Below are 13,161 nucleotides of genomic sequence, written 5' to 3' on the forward strand. Positions count from 1 at the left end.
ATATACTTTGTAAATAGTCTCCAGTTCTTAATCATTCGTTCACATAACAGTATTACCCTGCCTATCTTTCAGTGCATTCGTCTTGGTTTGTCAGATGCCTAGTTTCCTTCTCACTGTTTTCAGGCTGCGTCCATTTTAGAGCGCAGCTCTTTGGCGCCCGTCCCTGCGTTTCACATTGCCGCTGCCGTCGCCATCACTAATTCAAGATCTTCATAAAACTGTTCTATTTCTTCATCATCGTGACTGGAAGTTGGAGCGTAGGTTTGTACTACCTTTATTCTAAACCTCCTATTCAGCTTTATTACGACTACTGCTAACCTCTCATTAATGCTGTAGAATTCATCAATGTTGCCCGCTATGTCCTTATGGATTAGGAATCCTACTCCGAACTGCTTCTTATATGGTAGTCCTCTGTAGCAGAGGACGTGGTCATTTGTCAGCACTGTATAAGTCTCACGAGTTCTTATAACCTCATTAAGGCCAATGATATCCCAAACAATGCCTGATAGTTCCTCAAAGAGTCCTGCTAGGCTAGCTTCCCTCGAGAGGTTTCGGGTGTTAAATATGGAAAGGGTCAGTTTCCATCGGCGGCCTGTCCGGGTCCAGAGATTCTTAGCACCCTCTGCTGCGTTTTCAGGTCTGACCGCTGCCTTGGTCAGGTGCTCCGCAGCTGCTGGGGACTGCGGGCCATTGGTTAACCGAATGAGTAATTTGGGAGGGAGTGCGTTGTTGAAGCGTAGTGGGTCTTACTAATTTGCTTGTCCCTGGATTAGTACAGCCCCACCACAACGACAACAGATGTCATGCTACAAAGAGAAAGGCCAAATTAATATATAATAATTAAAGATATGTGATGTGAACATCTGACTAAACGTAACAGTTCTGTAGAAACCTGCAAGGTGGGGAGAAGTAATTAATAAAGGAAAAGTCAGACAACCACCCAAATGTAGCAATTGCTACAATGGAAACCCATACAGGTTCCTCGAAAGAAAGGCCTCGCAGTTGGTCTGGACCAGGATGAATTTTTATTCAATTGCGAGGCTCTTCTTTTGAGGAACATGTGTGGGTTTCCTTCGTAGCAATTGCTATGTTTGGGTGGATGTCTCATTTTCCCTTTATTATTATTTTTTAACATAATTAAGGTGTTGCAACTTTAGAAAGTTTTAGATAAAGGAATGCAAGCTTCACCTAAGCCCTGTGGGATGCAAACTGCCAGGCATACAAAGGAATTCAAAGTGAGTGCAAAAGAGCGCAAAGGGTCCACAATTTAGTTTGCGTCCCCAAACGCTTGGGTGCGGCTTGCGTCCCCTAATCTAAAGCTCTCCTTTATTGTAATGAACCAGTGCATACGTTTTTGCCCTGGAAGGGTATGGACAAGTGATCCTTTCGTTGCCACCAGTATTCAAATAGATCATAGTGATAAATGATCTCGATCGCAGATTTCGACACAATGAAACCATTTTTCAGATGCATAACACTATCCCGTGCGTAGCTCAGAAAAAGGGTTTTCGGAATCACTTTCGGTTTTGTTTCTGCTGCAAAAACAACTTTTGGTAAACTGAAATGTGCAGGCTGTGGCAGGGTTCGCTGCTTATGGGGGGGAAAAAAAAGCCTGTGGCTTGTGTTTACAGCAGATCAACAATAGATTTTTCTACTAAGGTCAGAGCACCAGAAGGGGATGACATTACATAGCCAGATTTACGATCGCATAGCATTGAAGGGTTGTAATTGGTAGAAAAAGCAACCAGTTGTCTGCCGATAAGTTCAGGTTCTGACTGAGATGTTTTTTTTTTTTTCAAGCACATTTCATGTTTCGTACCCCAAAAACAGTTTTGTATTGATTATTTCTTCCAGAAAAGTGTTCTTGGAACATTTATTTAACATATATTCTGTATCAGTGATTTTTTTTAATAGATATATAGACATTTGATATATGGCCACAAAAATGTCTTTGTAAATTTATGCTTATTATTTATTAAAGATTTCTATCTTGTAACTTATGTATTTCAAAACACCAATTACTTTTGTACAATTTTTAATGCTGCATTATATACTAAAGTGTTGCCCATAGCAACAATTTTTTTTTCTTACATCATTTAAGAACGATCATTTTCCCATGGTAACAAAAGAGTTAAGGACGCCCACTTGTGAAATCCATGCAGGCACACACTAACATGCACCTGTTCATCACCGAAATACACATAGTAGTAACACAAAAGCAGTAAATTTCTTGTGTAAACTCAGATACATAATTAAATATGCTTGTTCTTTCTATCTTCAATAGATTTCAAATAAAGATTCCTTCTGCGATTACTAATGAATTATATATCAATGAACTTACTTTCTTGAGGACTCCTCGGTCTTTTGTGAGAGGCTGCATAGATAAAGCCATTCTCTCAAATGGAAGGGCTATATCATAGTTAGGGTCTATTTCATCTTCGCCGCCATCCAGCAGGTCAAGCCGCAAATTTTCCATAACTTTTGCAGGTTCAAAAGTTGACTCTTCTTTGGCCTTGTCTTCATTTGCTGGCTCTGGCTGAATTTCAAACACTGTTCCATGCTGCACATTCCTGTAAAAAGGATAGATCACTGCTATGCCACTTCTGACTAAAGCAGAACATTTCCCAGTTTGTTCCAAATTTCTAGCCACATGTGAGCAAGACACCACAAGAATACTTTGACTACTTTAATGTGCTGAGACAGATATACAAACAATTATCAAAAGGAGCAGGTGCAAGATTAGCTGCAGTCATAAACATGTTACTTGGACTGGGAATGAAAGCATGGGTTATAGTTCTGGGCCAATGCATTAACAGGCATTAGTTCCCTACTCTGCACCTGTAAGTGTGCAAACAAGGGGGAAAATAGGTATTCAAGATGGGCATAAACCATTTCTCGCGTCATATTTTTTTAACACCTTATAAAAAGAGTGCATGCTAACAATAGAATAAATTTAATTCATCTTTCTTCAGACAACAAGTACACAGAATTGCCTAGAAGCATAAAGGCTTTTTAAAGCCTGATGTAGCACTCATCCCCCTTCCCAGTTTACACACAACTCAATGTTCACTGAAGCTAAATAAAATTTGAACAAGGTAAAGAAAAAATATGTGGCAACTACTAAAACTAAATTAGCTAGAGGTAAAAATGAGAAAATGCAAATAAATTGTTCATATATGAAAAACATGAAACAAAAATTAATACCACACAAAACTTTGCACTGAGAGAACACACAAATTGTGAAACAGATGCAATAGATACATGACAGAGGATGCTACAAATGTGGCGTGAAGTTAGCTCTAGGTAGATCATATATACAGTGGTGGTTCTGCCAGTTTAGGATTTGGAGTAATTTTTGGAGCAGGAAAAATGTCATTCTGAAGCAGTTTAGGAACAGCCACACCAGCATTTTGGAGCAGTTTTGGAGCAGAAAAATTTGTCTTTTTGGAACACTTGGCATAGTATACAGTAAAAGCTCATTAATTCGAACCACAAGGGGAAGCCTCTTCAGTTCGAATTAACGAAATTTTGAACTAACGAAAGTGAAGGAGAACAACAATACACTGCGATTTGGAAGCAGTAGGGCATGTCAGAAAGTGTGTGCCGCAGGCACACGCCATCTTCAAGTTGAAGCTCTGGGTTTGACTGTGCCACACCACCGCTGTCCACCGAAACGAATGTTAGCCGAGGCTTAACACCATCACAAAGAATCGCGACGGCCAATACCTCCTAAGCTCAAAACAGACGTGCACAACCGATGAAGACTGCTGAGACAAAGACGCTGAACATGTGAAGGTGGCGAAGGCCCCGATTCGTTGGTTCTTGATTGCAAGCGCAGCTGCGACGCATTTGATTCGCTGTGTTTTGGTGCTTGCTGTGCCATCTGCCGCACAACATTAGCAGCTGCACAAGATTTGCAATGCCTCCGAGATTCGCAACGGGCAAGAAGTCTCGGAGGTTATGTAGAACGGAGAGGTGGCAGCCGCCACTGCCTTCTGGCCGACCCCGCGCCGGTTAGATTTTTTTCCCGATTTTGCCTTCTCTCGCCATTCTCTCCGTTCCGGAGGCGACGCAGCCTTGTGTGTAGGCAGTAGGCGCGTTTCTCTGGCCGTGTGTCAGGCGAGCGTAGTTCGAATTATCCGTGGCGGAACCTTCTTGCATTCGAATTAATGGGCTTTATTATACATAGACTTCTGTGGAGCTTGCCCGGACCAAATCGCACAGTTCGAATTATCCATAAATTCGAATTATTGAAGTTCGAATTAACGAGCTTTCACTGTAGCAGTAATCTGTAGCCATTTGGTGAAGCTTGTTATTACTGCACAACTAGTAAGTGCTGCTCAACAGCGAAGCAAGACACAAAGCCAATAACGACCAATTAAGCTTGCCTTCCCACAGACGGTATACCAAGCACGGTACGTAGCAAACATTTTTATTTGGGTAGGCAAGGAACTTAATTTTGTAAACAATTACATAAAATTTTGTAGGCTAACAAGAACAAAGATATGTGCCAGGGTGCAAGACAGACATCAAATTACAAGTGAGCCAGAACAATTTGCGCCATAAGGCACAAGACAAAAATTGATCCCAAATGTCCTATGTAGTACATTCCAAATGACAGGTGTCTTTTGATATGCTTTACCGCACTAGACAAAATGTGTATTATACACCCAATAACAATGCTAGAAGCCTGACAAGAGACTATGCGTCTATGAACGGCTACAAGATGAAATGCCTCTGTGCAGTGTCACAAAAGGTTACTTCGATGCAAAAAAGGTGCACAGCACCCCAAATGAAAAGCTTCAAGTGGTGCCAATTGTTATGGGTCACGTTGCACCCACTCACTGCAAGGTTCAAGGGTGTACTGCACCACAGTGGCACCTTGTCTTGCACCCCATGCAATCGAGTGCGGGGGTGCAGGGTGCACCACTGTACCTTGGGGAATCGAAGAAACGTAAAGATGGTGATAGTGGTGGACCACGTACCATCCTGTACGCACGCTTTTGTTGTGAGGCAGATTGTCGGCTTCCTACGTGTCGTGAGGCCTCTGTGAATAGATACGAGTCGATTCGGCGTAAAACTTAACTTTTGTCGCCATTACCCGACCGGCCTTTCGAAGCACTACCGATTAGCCCTAACGGCCAAGGCAGTGTGCCATTGCTAAAATTGGCTGTTGGCCGATGTGACCGGCAAGCTTTCCACAAGCCCCCCACAAGTTGTGGAAAGCTTGCTGCTAATATGTTCGTATGAGTGGCTAACCGGCGATCGGTACCGGTAAGCAAGCCCTAAATTGTATAATGACAGACTGCATAACTTATTCATTCAACTGAGAGCGTGGCTGTCTGTCCAGACTGCCCCATAAAGAAAGCATCAGTTCAAATTATCTGTAGCTGGTCTGCATATTACACGAAGGCATAAGACATACATTGCTTTAGCTTGGCTTCTAGGGCTAAATGCGAACAGCCAATTCATGACTGTGTGGTTGCCACAGAACACAAACATCCCCCAAAATTTAGCGATTTCATTCAAACTTCGGGTTTTGGTGCAAGTTGGTGCCGCTAGGTGCTTTGGCGCAAGATGGCACAATTGGCGCAGCACTTCCATCCCTGCTGTGAATACTATTGCAAATTTGCTGACACCACTTGCAAATGCCTTTTTTACCATCAATCATTTTCACAAAATTGTCAATATCCCTCTCAATAACACACTTTACATAAAACTTAATTCTTGGGTTTTATGTGCTAAAACCACAATATGATCGTGAGGCATGCTACAGTGGGGGACTCCGAATTAATTTTGACCACCTGGGCTTCTTTAACGTGCATTCGATGCACAGTACACAGACGTTTTTGCATTTTGTCCCTATCGAAATGGTGCCGCCACGGCCAGGGTTTTATCTGGTGTCCTTGGCCTGAGTAGCTTAACGCCACTACGCCGCCATGGCAGGTGTGCTTTACAAAATTAACCTCTATATATTGTGTAATGACGAATAGTGGGAACGAGGAAGAACAGAATAGAACAGCCGACAGAGTGAGCAGGTGTTGTTTCTATTCCTTTATTTACAATGGCGCAGTCAACAGAATGTGAGCACTATCAGGAATCTGCCAACACAAGAGCAGCAGTATGGCAATGCCCCTGTGCACTACTTATCCTACCATGCTATGCATGAAGCAATTATTTACAATGGCATTGCACTGCCACACCATTGCAATTCCTACGCTTATAAAATTGCACCCCTTTTCTAGAGTTGCACTTTCTGACACGGAAGGTGGCGGTTCTAAAGGATTGCAAATTGCAATACCTCTAGCATTAGCATGCGGAATCAGCAATGCTGTAATACAGAATTTAAGGAGCCCTGAACTGCCCCTTGGGCTTAGTGAAATAACAGTCCCTAGGTAGCACACGCTGCTGTGAACTTCTCAGCCAAGTTTTGCTGTCGTACGTGGTGTGTGGAGCTTGCAAGTGGATCGCGAATTCACCGTTTTCTCAAATGTTCTCTTTTCAACAGAAGGCCCAGTCCTCACTCTCTTCTGGACGCTTTATTTTGTCACCGGACGCTTTATTTCATCACTTCCTTGAGGGCTGCTATTGGCCGAAAGCTGACATCAAGCTGCAGTTGGCTACATGGCACAGACACCGTGGCCACCCAGAGTCCACTGGCTAAACACATTGCGGCTTGCTGAGGACAACCGTGCTTAGCGCATCGCAGGCACCAAAGGCAGAAGTCGCAGCGTCTACATTAACATCCAAAATGAAATTTCAACTGCGTGCCACGGTGACATTTAGAAGGCAGAGCGTTGTGGGCACACCCCACTGCACCATAGCCTTCACAGTGCAAGGCATTGAAGAAGGAATGGGAGCACAGCAGAGGCTGCGTTTACTTGCCAATAAATCCGCTTCTGCTCAACATATTGACATACTTTTTGTAGCAAAGTATTTCTGAAATAGCCTATTTTCAGTTCAAATGCCTGTCTCCACTTTGATAAAAAGTGGTTCAGGGCCCCTTTAAGAATGTTGCACCAAGCGTTGCTGGGCTGCTCTCGTACTAGTGACGACCAAGCTCCTGTGTTCCCCCCAATTGGGCATACACACCGACACAAGGAATTACCACATATTCACACATGGGCTTTGACTCCAAGTGCTAACCTCTGAATGGAAGACACTGTACTTCAATTAATGCTTTTCAGGTAATGCTATGGCAAGATTCAGCTCAAGAAAAACATTCACGCAAGTGCAACCTTAAAGACAGAGAACACCTAGATCAATCTTCATTCAGAAATCGCTTTGGAAATCTTCACTAAAACACAGTGACCACTTTATTAAAGAGCAGCGCTAGAGCCCACTTTTTTGAGTTGTAATGAGTGTTAGGCTGAAAAGGGGTTCTTGACAGAAGACAGACATGCAATCTCATCCCCCTGCTCTATTTTATCAGACCTTGTCCTTTAGTTTTGCTGTTACCACTTGAACCTTGTAGTCTTGTGGGTTTTATCGCACACATGCAACAACATACTTCTCTGGAGCTTCATGTAGTCCATCAATGGGTGCAAATGTGCATCCTTCATTCTTCTAACCTACCTCTGTTCCACATTCTACATGCAATGGCTGTGAACACAAAATGACTGTTTTATTGTCTCATGCAACCTTAACATTTATTTATCTTTACTAATGTGAAGAGCATTCTTTGAGAACTTTGCCCAGTTTGCAATATGCATGTCTACCTATCCTTAACTAATCTCTTTCACACCAACTTGAGTCACTGGGTAATCCATGGTCTAATTGGTAGAGTAGCATCAAGCTGCTATGCTGAAAAAACTGGGTTCCAAACCAACCGTCAGACCAACTTGGGTCGGTGGGTGTGTGCCGCTCTTCAATTAATCTTTTATGCCAACCTAGGTCACTGGGTACAGACTGCTCATCATCACAAAGAAATCATCTAACATTTATCTGGTTCTGGGGGGGAATATATATATTCACAGAAGGTTGTCTGAATATATATTTCGACACTCGCCACGCGCAGACTTCGTGGTGGCGTTGCTACATGGCACAGCGTGTCCAGAGGGAAAAAAGAGAAACTCGGCGGCAGTACACGCCTCATACATAACGCATTTCGGAAGGGGCAATAAGGTGTTGCTAAACTGCTTCAATGGTAATCGCGTTAATGTCGACAGCCACCCTGTGATGGTTTCTGCTGGAATATATATACATTTGCATGTAACTGCTTACCAGTTGCAAGTTCTCTGCAAAGTACAAATGTAACTTGTGCAGTGACACGACACGTGCATCTTAAGTCTCAGTTACGAACAAAATACAACTCACTCGTATGTCAGTGGCTCTTTCAAGACGGAACGGACGTATTCCATCTCATCCTCTTCAGTTATCTCCTTCTCCATGGCAAACAGCACCTGGATGTCAGGGCAACACGGATTACTACTATCATAACAGGAGCATCACATGCAAGGATAGTTATGTGTAGACACTCTATAAAAGACGTAATAAGCAGAAATTGGTTTTTGCAGGACAGTTCTCTTCAGACATGTTCGTCTCATAACGTGACGCAGGTTAACGCTGAACCGCTTAAAGGGACACTAAAGTGAAAAATAATTTCTTCTGCATTAGTAAATTACCGTTCTACAACACCAAAAACACCACTCTTACAACGATAAGACGGTTGGTAAGCCAGAAAAAGCACAAGAACGAAATACGGGCGGCGACACCTACTTAAGTTCCCGCACCTGGGGGCTGTGACGCCTTGGATTTTGATGGCATCTTCTAGGGCCTACTAATTATATATAACGGTACAGATTGACTACATTGTGTTCTAAAGGAACCAAATATTAAACATGGCAAGTTTTGGGAACCTTTATTCAGCCAACGCGGCCCAAATACTAAAACATACTTTGGGATCCCTGACGTCACGCTGACGCTGGCGTTCCGGCACGAAATTCAAATACTGATACTTGGACCTTCATTTTCTCATCTAATAATCAAACTATTCTTTTGAAATGAGTACCTGCAGGGTTCTCAAGCAATGCTTTATTAGTCTAAACTGATTTATTGTTTCACTTTAGTGTCCCTTTAAGTATTTATTTAATTATTACATTCTGCAGACCCTTGGGTCCAAGCAGGTGGGTAGTTTCAAAAAACAGTCATAATACAAAAAAACGACAGTACGAACTGTTTGAAGAAATAACATAGATAATAAAACATAAAATGTCAACAATGAAATCTGTTTAAAGATTAGTGTAATAAGATATAATACAACTGAGTACAAAACAACGACGGAATCTGTTTCTAGATTAGTGCAATAACAGTGCTACAATAACAGATTTGAAATGGTGCAACAGTGATGTTTCGGTGCGGTAGGAGAGACTAAGATGTCTGGATTAATTCATTTCAATCTAAGACCGTGCGCGGAAAATAGGAATACTATTTTCTAAATAGAAATACTAAATAGAATACTAAATAGAAATAGAAATAGGAAGTATCAGTTCTAGCAAAATAAGGTGTTAAAAGAGTTAGGCTGATGGTGCCTTGTGGGTCTGGGTGATAGAGTAAGGGTGATAGATACGATGATGCATTTATCGCAAGTTTATGGTTAAGAAGTAGTGAAAGGAAGTCGATTCGGAACTGTTTCCAACGTGTTTTAAGAAGGGGAATGTCAATGGCTATCATTATTTCGGATGGAGAGTCAGTTTGAGAATTTGTTATAAATAACCCGGACTGCTTTCCTCTCTATTCTTTCAAGACACTTAATGTTAATATGAGTATACGGGTCCTATACTGCACTAGCGTATTCTAATTTGGGTCTGATTAAGGAATAATAACATAGTAGTTTAACATTGCTTGGAGTGGTTTGAAGTTTATGTTTCAGGAAGCAGAGCTTTCGAAAGGCAGATGAACAAATATTGCTAACATGTATATTCCAGGATAAATTAGTTGTTAATGTAACACCTAAGTATTTGTAATTGTAGACTTTTTTCAATGACGAAGGGCCAAGTCTGTAAGTAAAAGACAGAGGTGTTTTTTTTTACGTGTTATGGGGAGGAAAATAGTTTTGTCGGTGTTAAACATCCCCCCAATCTTTGCACCACTTCAATATGTTATTCAGGTTGTCATTGAGCTCAATCTGATCATCGGAACAAAAAATTTCTTTGAACAAAACGCAGTAATCTGCAAACAGCCGGATTTGCACACCAGGAGTTACTACATTTACAATATCGTTAATATAAACCAAGAACAGCAGGGGGGCCCAGTACACTACCCTGTGGTACCCCTGACGTGACTGGGAGACTGCCAGAAAGCTGTCCCCCAATGTCAGTGTGTTTCTTTCTGTTAGTCAGGTCAGGTATGCGGAAATCCAGTTGACAAAGATTTGAGGGATGCCAAGGATTCTAAGCTTTAAAAATTAGTTTATCATGCGGGACCTTATCAATAGCTTTACTAAAGTCAAGAAATATTACGTCTATTTGGCCGTTACGATTAAGAGATAAAGCGAACGAGTGAACTACCGTTATCAGTTGGGTTACCGTAGAATACCCTTTTCGGAATTAAAAGTGACATGCCAGTAATACTATGGGCAAACCAACCTCTAAAAGAGAATCACGTCTTATCAGCCGAACGAGAATCGAGCAGTTGCTGTCACACGCGCAGGTAGCCACAGCGAGATTCACAAGAAATATACGCTGGCCTATTATCGCTTGTAAGAAGGCGAGAGTAGTTCCAGCACTTGCTAATCCGACAAGACAGAAGACGGGTGCTATTTTATACGAACCGGCACCGAATGACACACAACGCGCACAGCGTTCTAGAAAGGACCATGTCAACCAAGTACCCACAATAACCATTATAAATGACAGGAGCATGTTTTTATACGCATTTATGTTATGAATGTCGTCGAGGTCAAATTGAATAATTACTCACTTTCCGCGTGAACCAAAGTAAGCGCGCTTTCGGTCCAGTGCTTTCACGTGGGCACACGACACAACGACACAACGCCAAAAAGCAGTGAAGCCGGCCCCGCACACTCTCAAGTTCAACAAATGGCCACAGAGGGCAAAAAATCAATCGAGGCGCGTTTCAGCATAAGCGCGCAAGTGGAGCTACTGTAATTTGGTCGAATAGTTTAATTTGTGCTTTCTCTGCTAGGGGCGCTGAACATGCTGAATTTTTTAATTTACACAAACCATTGACATGAACAATCGAGGTGTCTAAGGATGCTTTTTTACCTCAGGCAAATAGGCAGTTGATTTTCTTTTAATTTGATTGTTGAAGCTGCTTTTTAGTCATAGCGTCAAGGTTTTTGTGCTCGATTAACCACCGACAGCCGACAGCCTATTGGTATCGATGTGTTTCCTGGCCGTTGGCGTTCGAATACTACGGCGGTAAAACATTTTCGAAAGCATGCTGGTTTCGTCTGCGAGTCATTACATAGACTTGCTGTAAGAAGGTCTACTCTTGGCAAAGAATAGTGCCTCATTTTGTTTAGGCGTTGACTATCATAATGAATGCGGCGGAGGTTGAGGGAGTACGCTTGAAGGTACGTTTTTATGCCGTTGATCTCCATCAACACCGTAAGTACGCAAACCGATGTCGCAGAACACCCGATGCATCATTGTGTGTTCTCCGTCATCGCTTGTTTGCTGTATGCCTACTAATTCTTCATTTCTTCAAGTATTGTATCCTCATTTTGTCCTTGTTCTCTTGTGCTTCACTTACAGTATGTCGTTCCGTCAGCTGCAATGCGCATTTGCAAAACCAATACGTTTGATAAGACGCAGTGGTTATCATAATTTCACTACACGTGTATTAAGCTGGTACATATGGTTCAGATACAGATACCTGTATGCGAACTTGCACGACGTTGATGCGGCGATTAGGATAATTATGACACCCGTAAGGAAGAGGCAGCTGACGGCCGTATAAGCTGTTGCGTTCTTTCCGCCAAACTACCCGGCCTGGTAGTGCTGTAAAGATGCTGTATAAAAGTGACACGCGGTGACAGGGAAATTAATATACTTAGCAGCCGACCGTACGTTTTGTAGCTTAGGTCTTCTTTCTTGTGCGTTTGTGCTACCCTTATTAATGAGCCATCTCTTGACTATGTTCTTGACTATGTAACCGCGTTTGTGTGGATGCGTAGACGTGTGTTTTTTGTTGTACTTGTAAAATGCAAATAAAATATTTTCAGGCTTACTCAATCTTTGGTGTCGTGTGTGTTTATTCCAGTCGAGGCCATCGTGCCACCTGGAAACCGCATTCTGTCAGTAGCCCTACACGAAATGCAACAGCTGGAGCGCGGCGGCACAACTCGCCGTAGCGCCTACATAAATATGTAGGCGCTACGTTTGCTACACAGCAACTAAACTGGCGGGAGCACGATCGAGGCGCAGCAGCCAGAAACCCAGTAAAGCCACAGAACACTTGGTAAAGCGTGTGCAAACCTGGTGAAGCGTGTGCTAAACCCCGTTTCCGTTTCCTGTTGTACAGCGCCACCCGTGGTCACATACTTTAGTTCACGACGCCACCGCTACGCTTATTTCCGTAGCACTGTGGAAGGTACAGTTTCCCTTCTCTAAGTTTGTATAGGTGTTCTGTGGTGAAGCTAGCGAGAGACACAAACACACAGACACAAATGTTTATGGTGCCCAGGGTTGCCAGACCGCTCCAGCCACAGGTAGCCAAATTGGCCTCCCCAGTAGCCCAAATGCAACGCCTCCTCTAGAAAGATGCCTGCGGCGTCGCTCGCTAGTCGTTGCGCCTTGAGTTGCGGTCAGTTGTCAAGAGATGGCGCCACTTACGTCTCTATCTCCGCTAAGGGGACTGGGGCATGACTGGGGCAGTGGGGTGTCGCGGCGGCGGCCGCGCCGGCCGCGCTGCCATGCGGTGATGTGCGCATGCGCGCATGTGTTGCAAGCGACCACCGCAACGATCGCTAGCTACCGCCTCGAGTGAAAAGGAAGAAAAGGGGAAAGGTAAGGGCAGCAGGTTTTCGGCGCACGCGGCAGGCATCTTTTTAAAGGAGGCGTTGCCAAATGTAGTCAAAAGCAAAACATTTGAGTAGCGCAAAAGTAGCCAAAAATCTTTGTATTTTTGTACAGTCACTTCTTAAGCATATTGAATTAATTTTTGGCAAGAATACTTACATATTAGTTTTTCCCCGCA

General features: G+C 43.0%; 1 protein-coding gene across 1 annotated transcript in view; it reads right to left on the reverse strand.

Moving 5' to 3' along the window:
* Positions 1-11,030, reverse strand: part of LOC126547191 (inactive peptidyl-prolyl cis-trans isomerase FKBP6-like) — a 54,916-nt gene extending 43,886 nt beyond the window's left edge. Inside the window, exons 1-3 of the mRNA XM_050195086.3 lie at positions 10,921-11,030; positions 8,317-8,402; positions 2,342-2,570 (exon numbers count right to left, since the gene is read on the reverse strand). Of these exons, the coding sequence (XP_050051043.1) occupies positions 2,342-2,570; positions 8,317-8,390 (303 nt within the window). The 5' untranslated portion in view covers positions 8,391-8,402; positions 10,921-11,030. The remainder of the gene's footprint in view (positions 1-2,341; positions 2,571-8,316; positions 8,403-10,920) is intronic.
* Between the last annotated feature and the right edge of the window lie 2,131 nt (positions 11,031-13,161).

The sequence above is a fragment of the Dermacentor andersoni genome, chromosome 1 (assembly GCF_023375885.2).
Source record: "Dermacentor andersoni chromosome 1, qqDerAnde1_hic_scaffold, whole genome shotgun sequence".
Lineage (NCBI taxonomy): Eukaryota > Metazoa > Arthropoda > Arachnida > Ixodida > Ixodidae > Dermacentor > Dermacentor andersoni.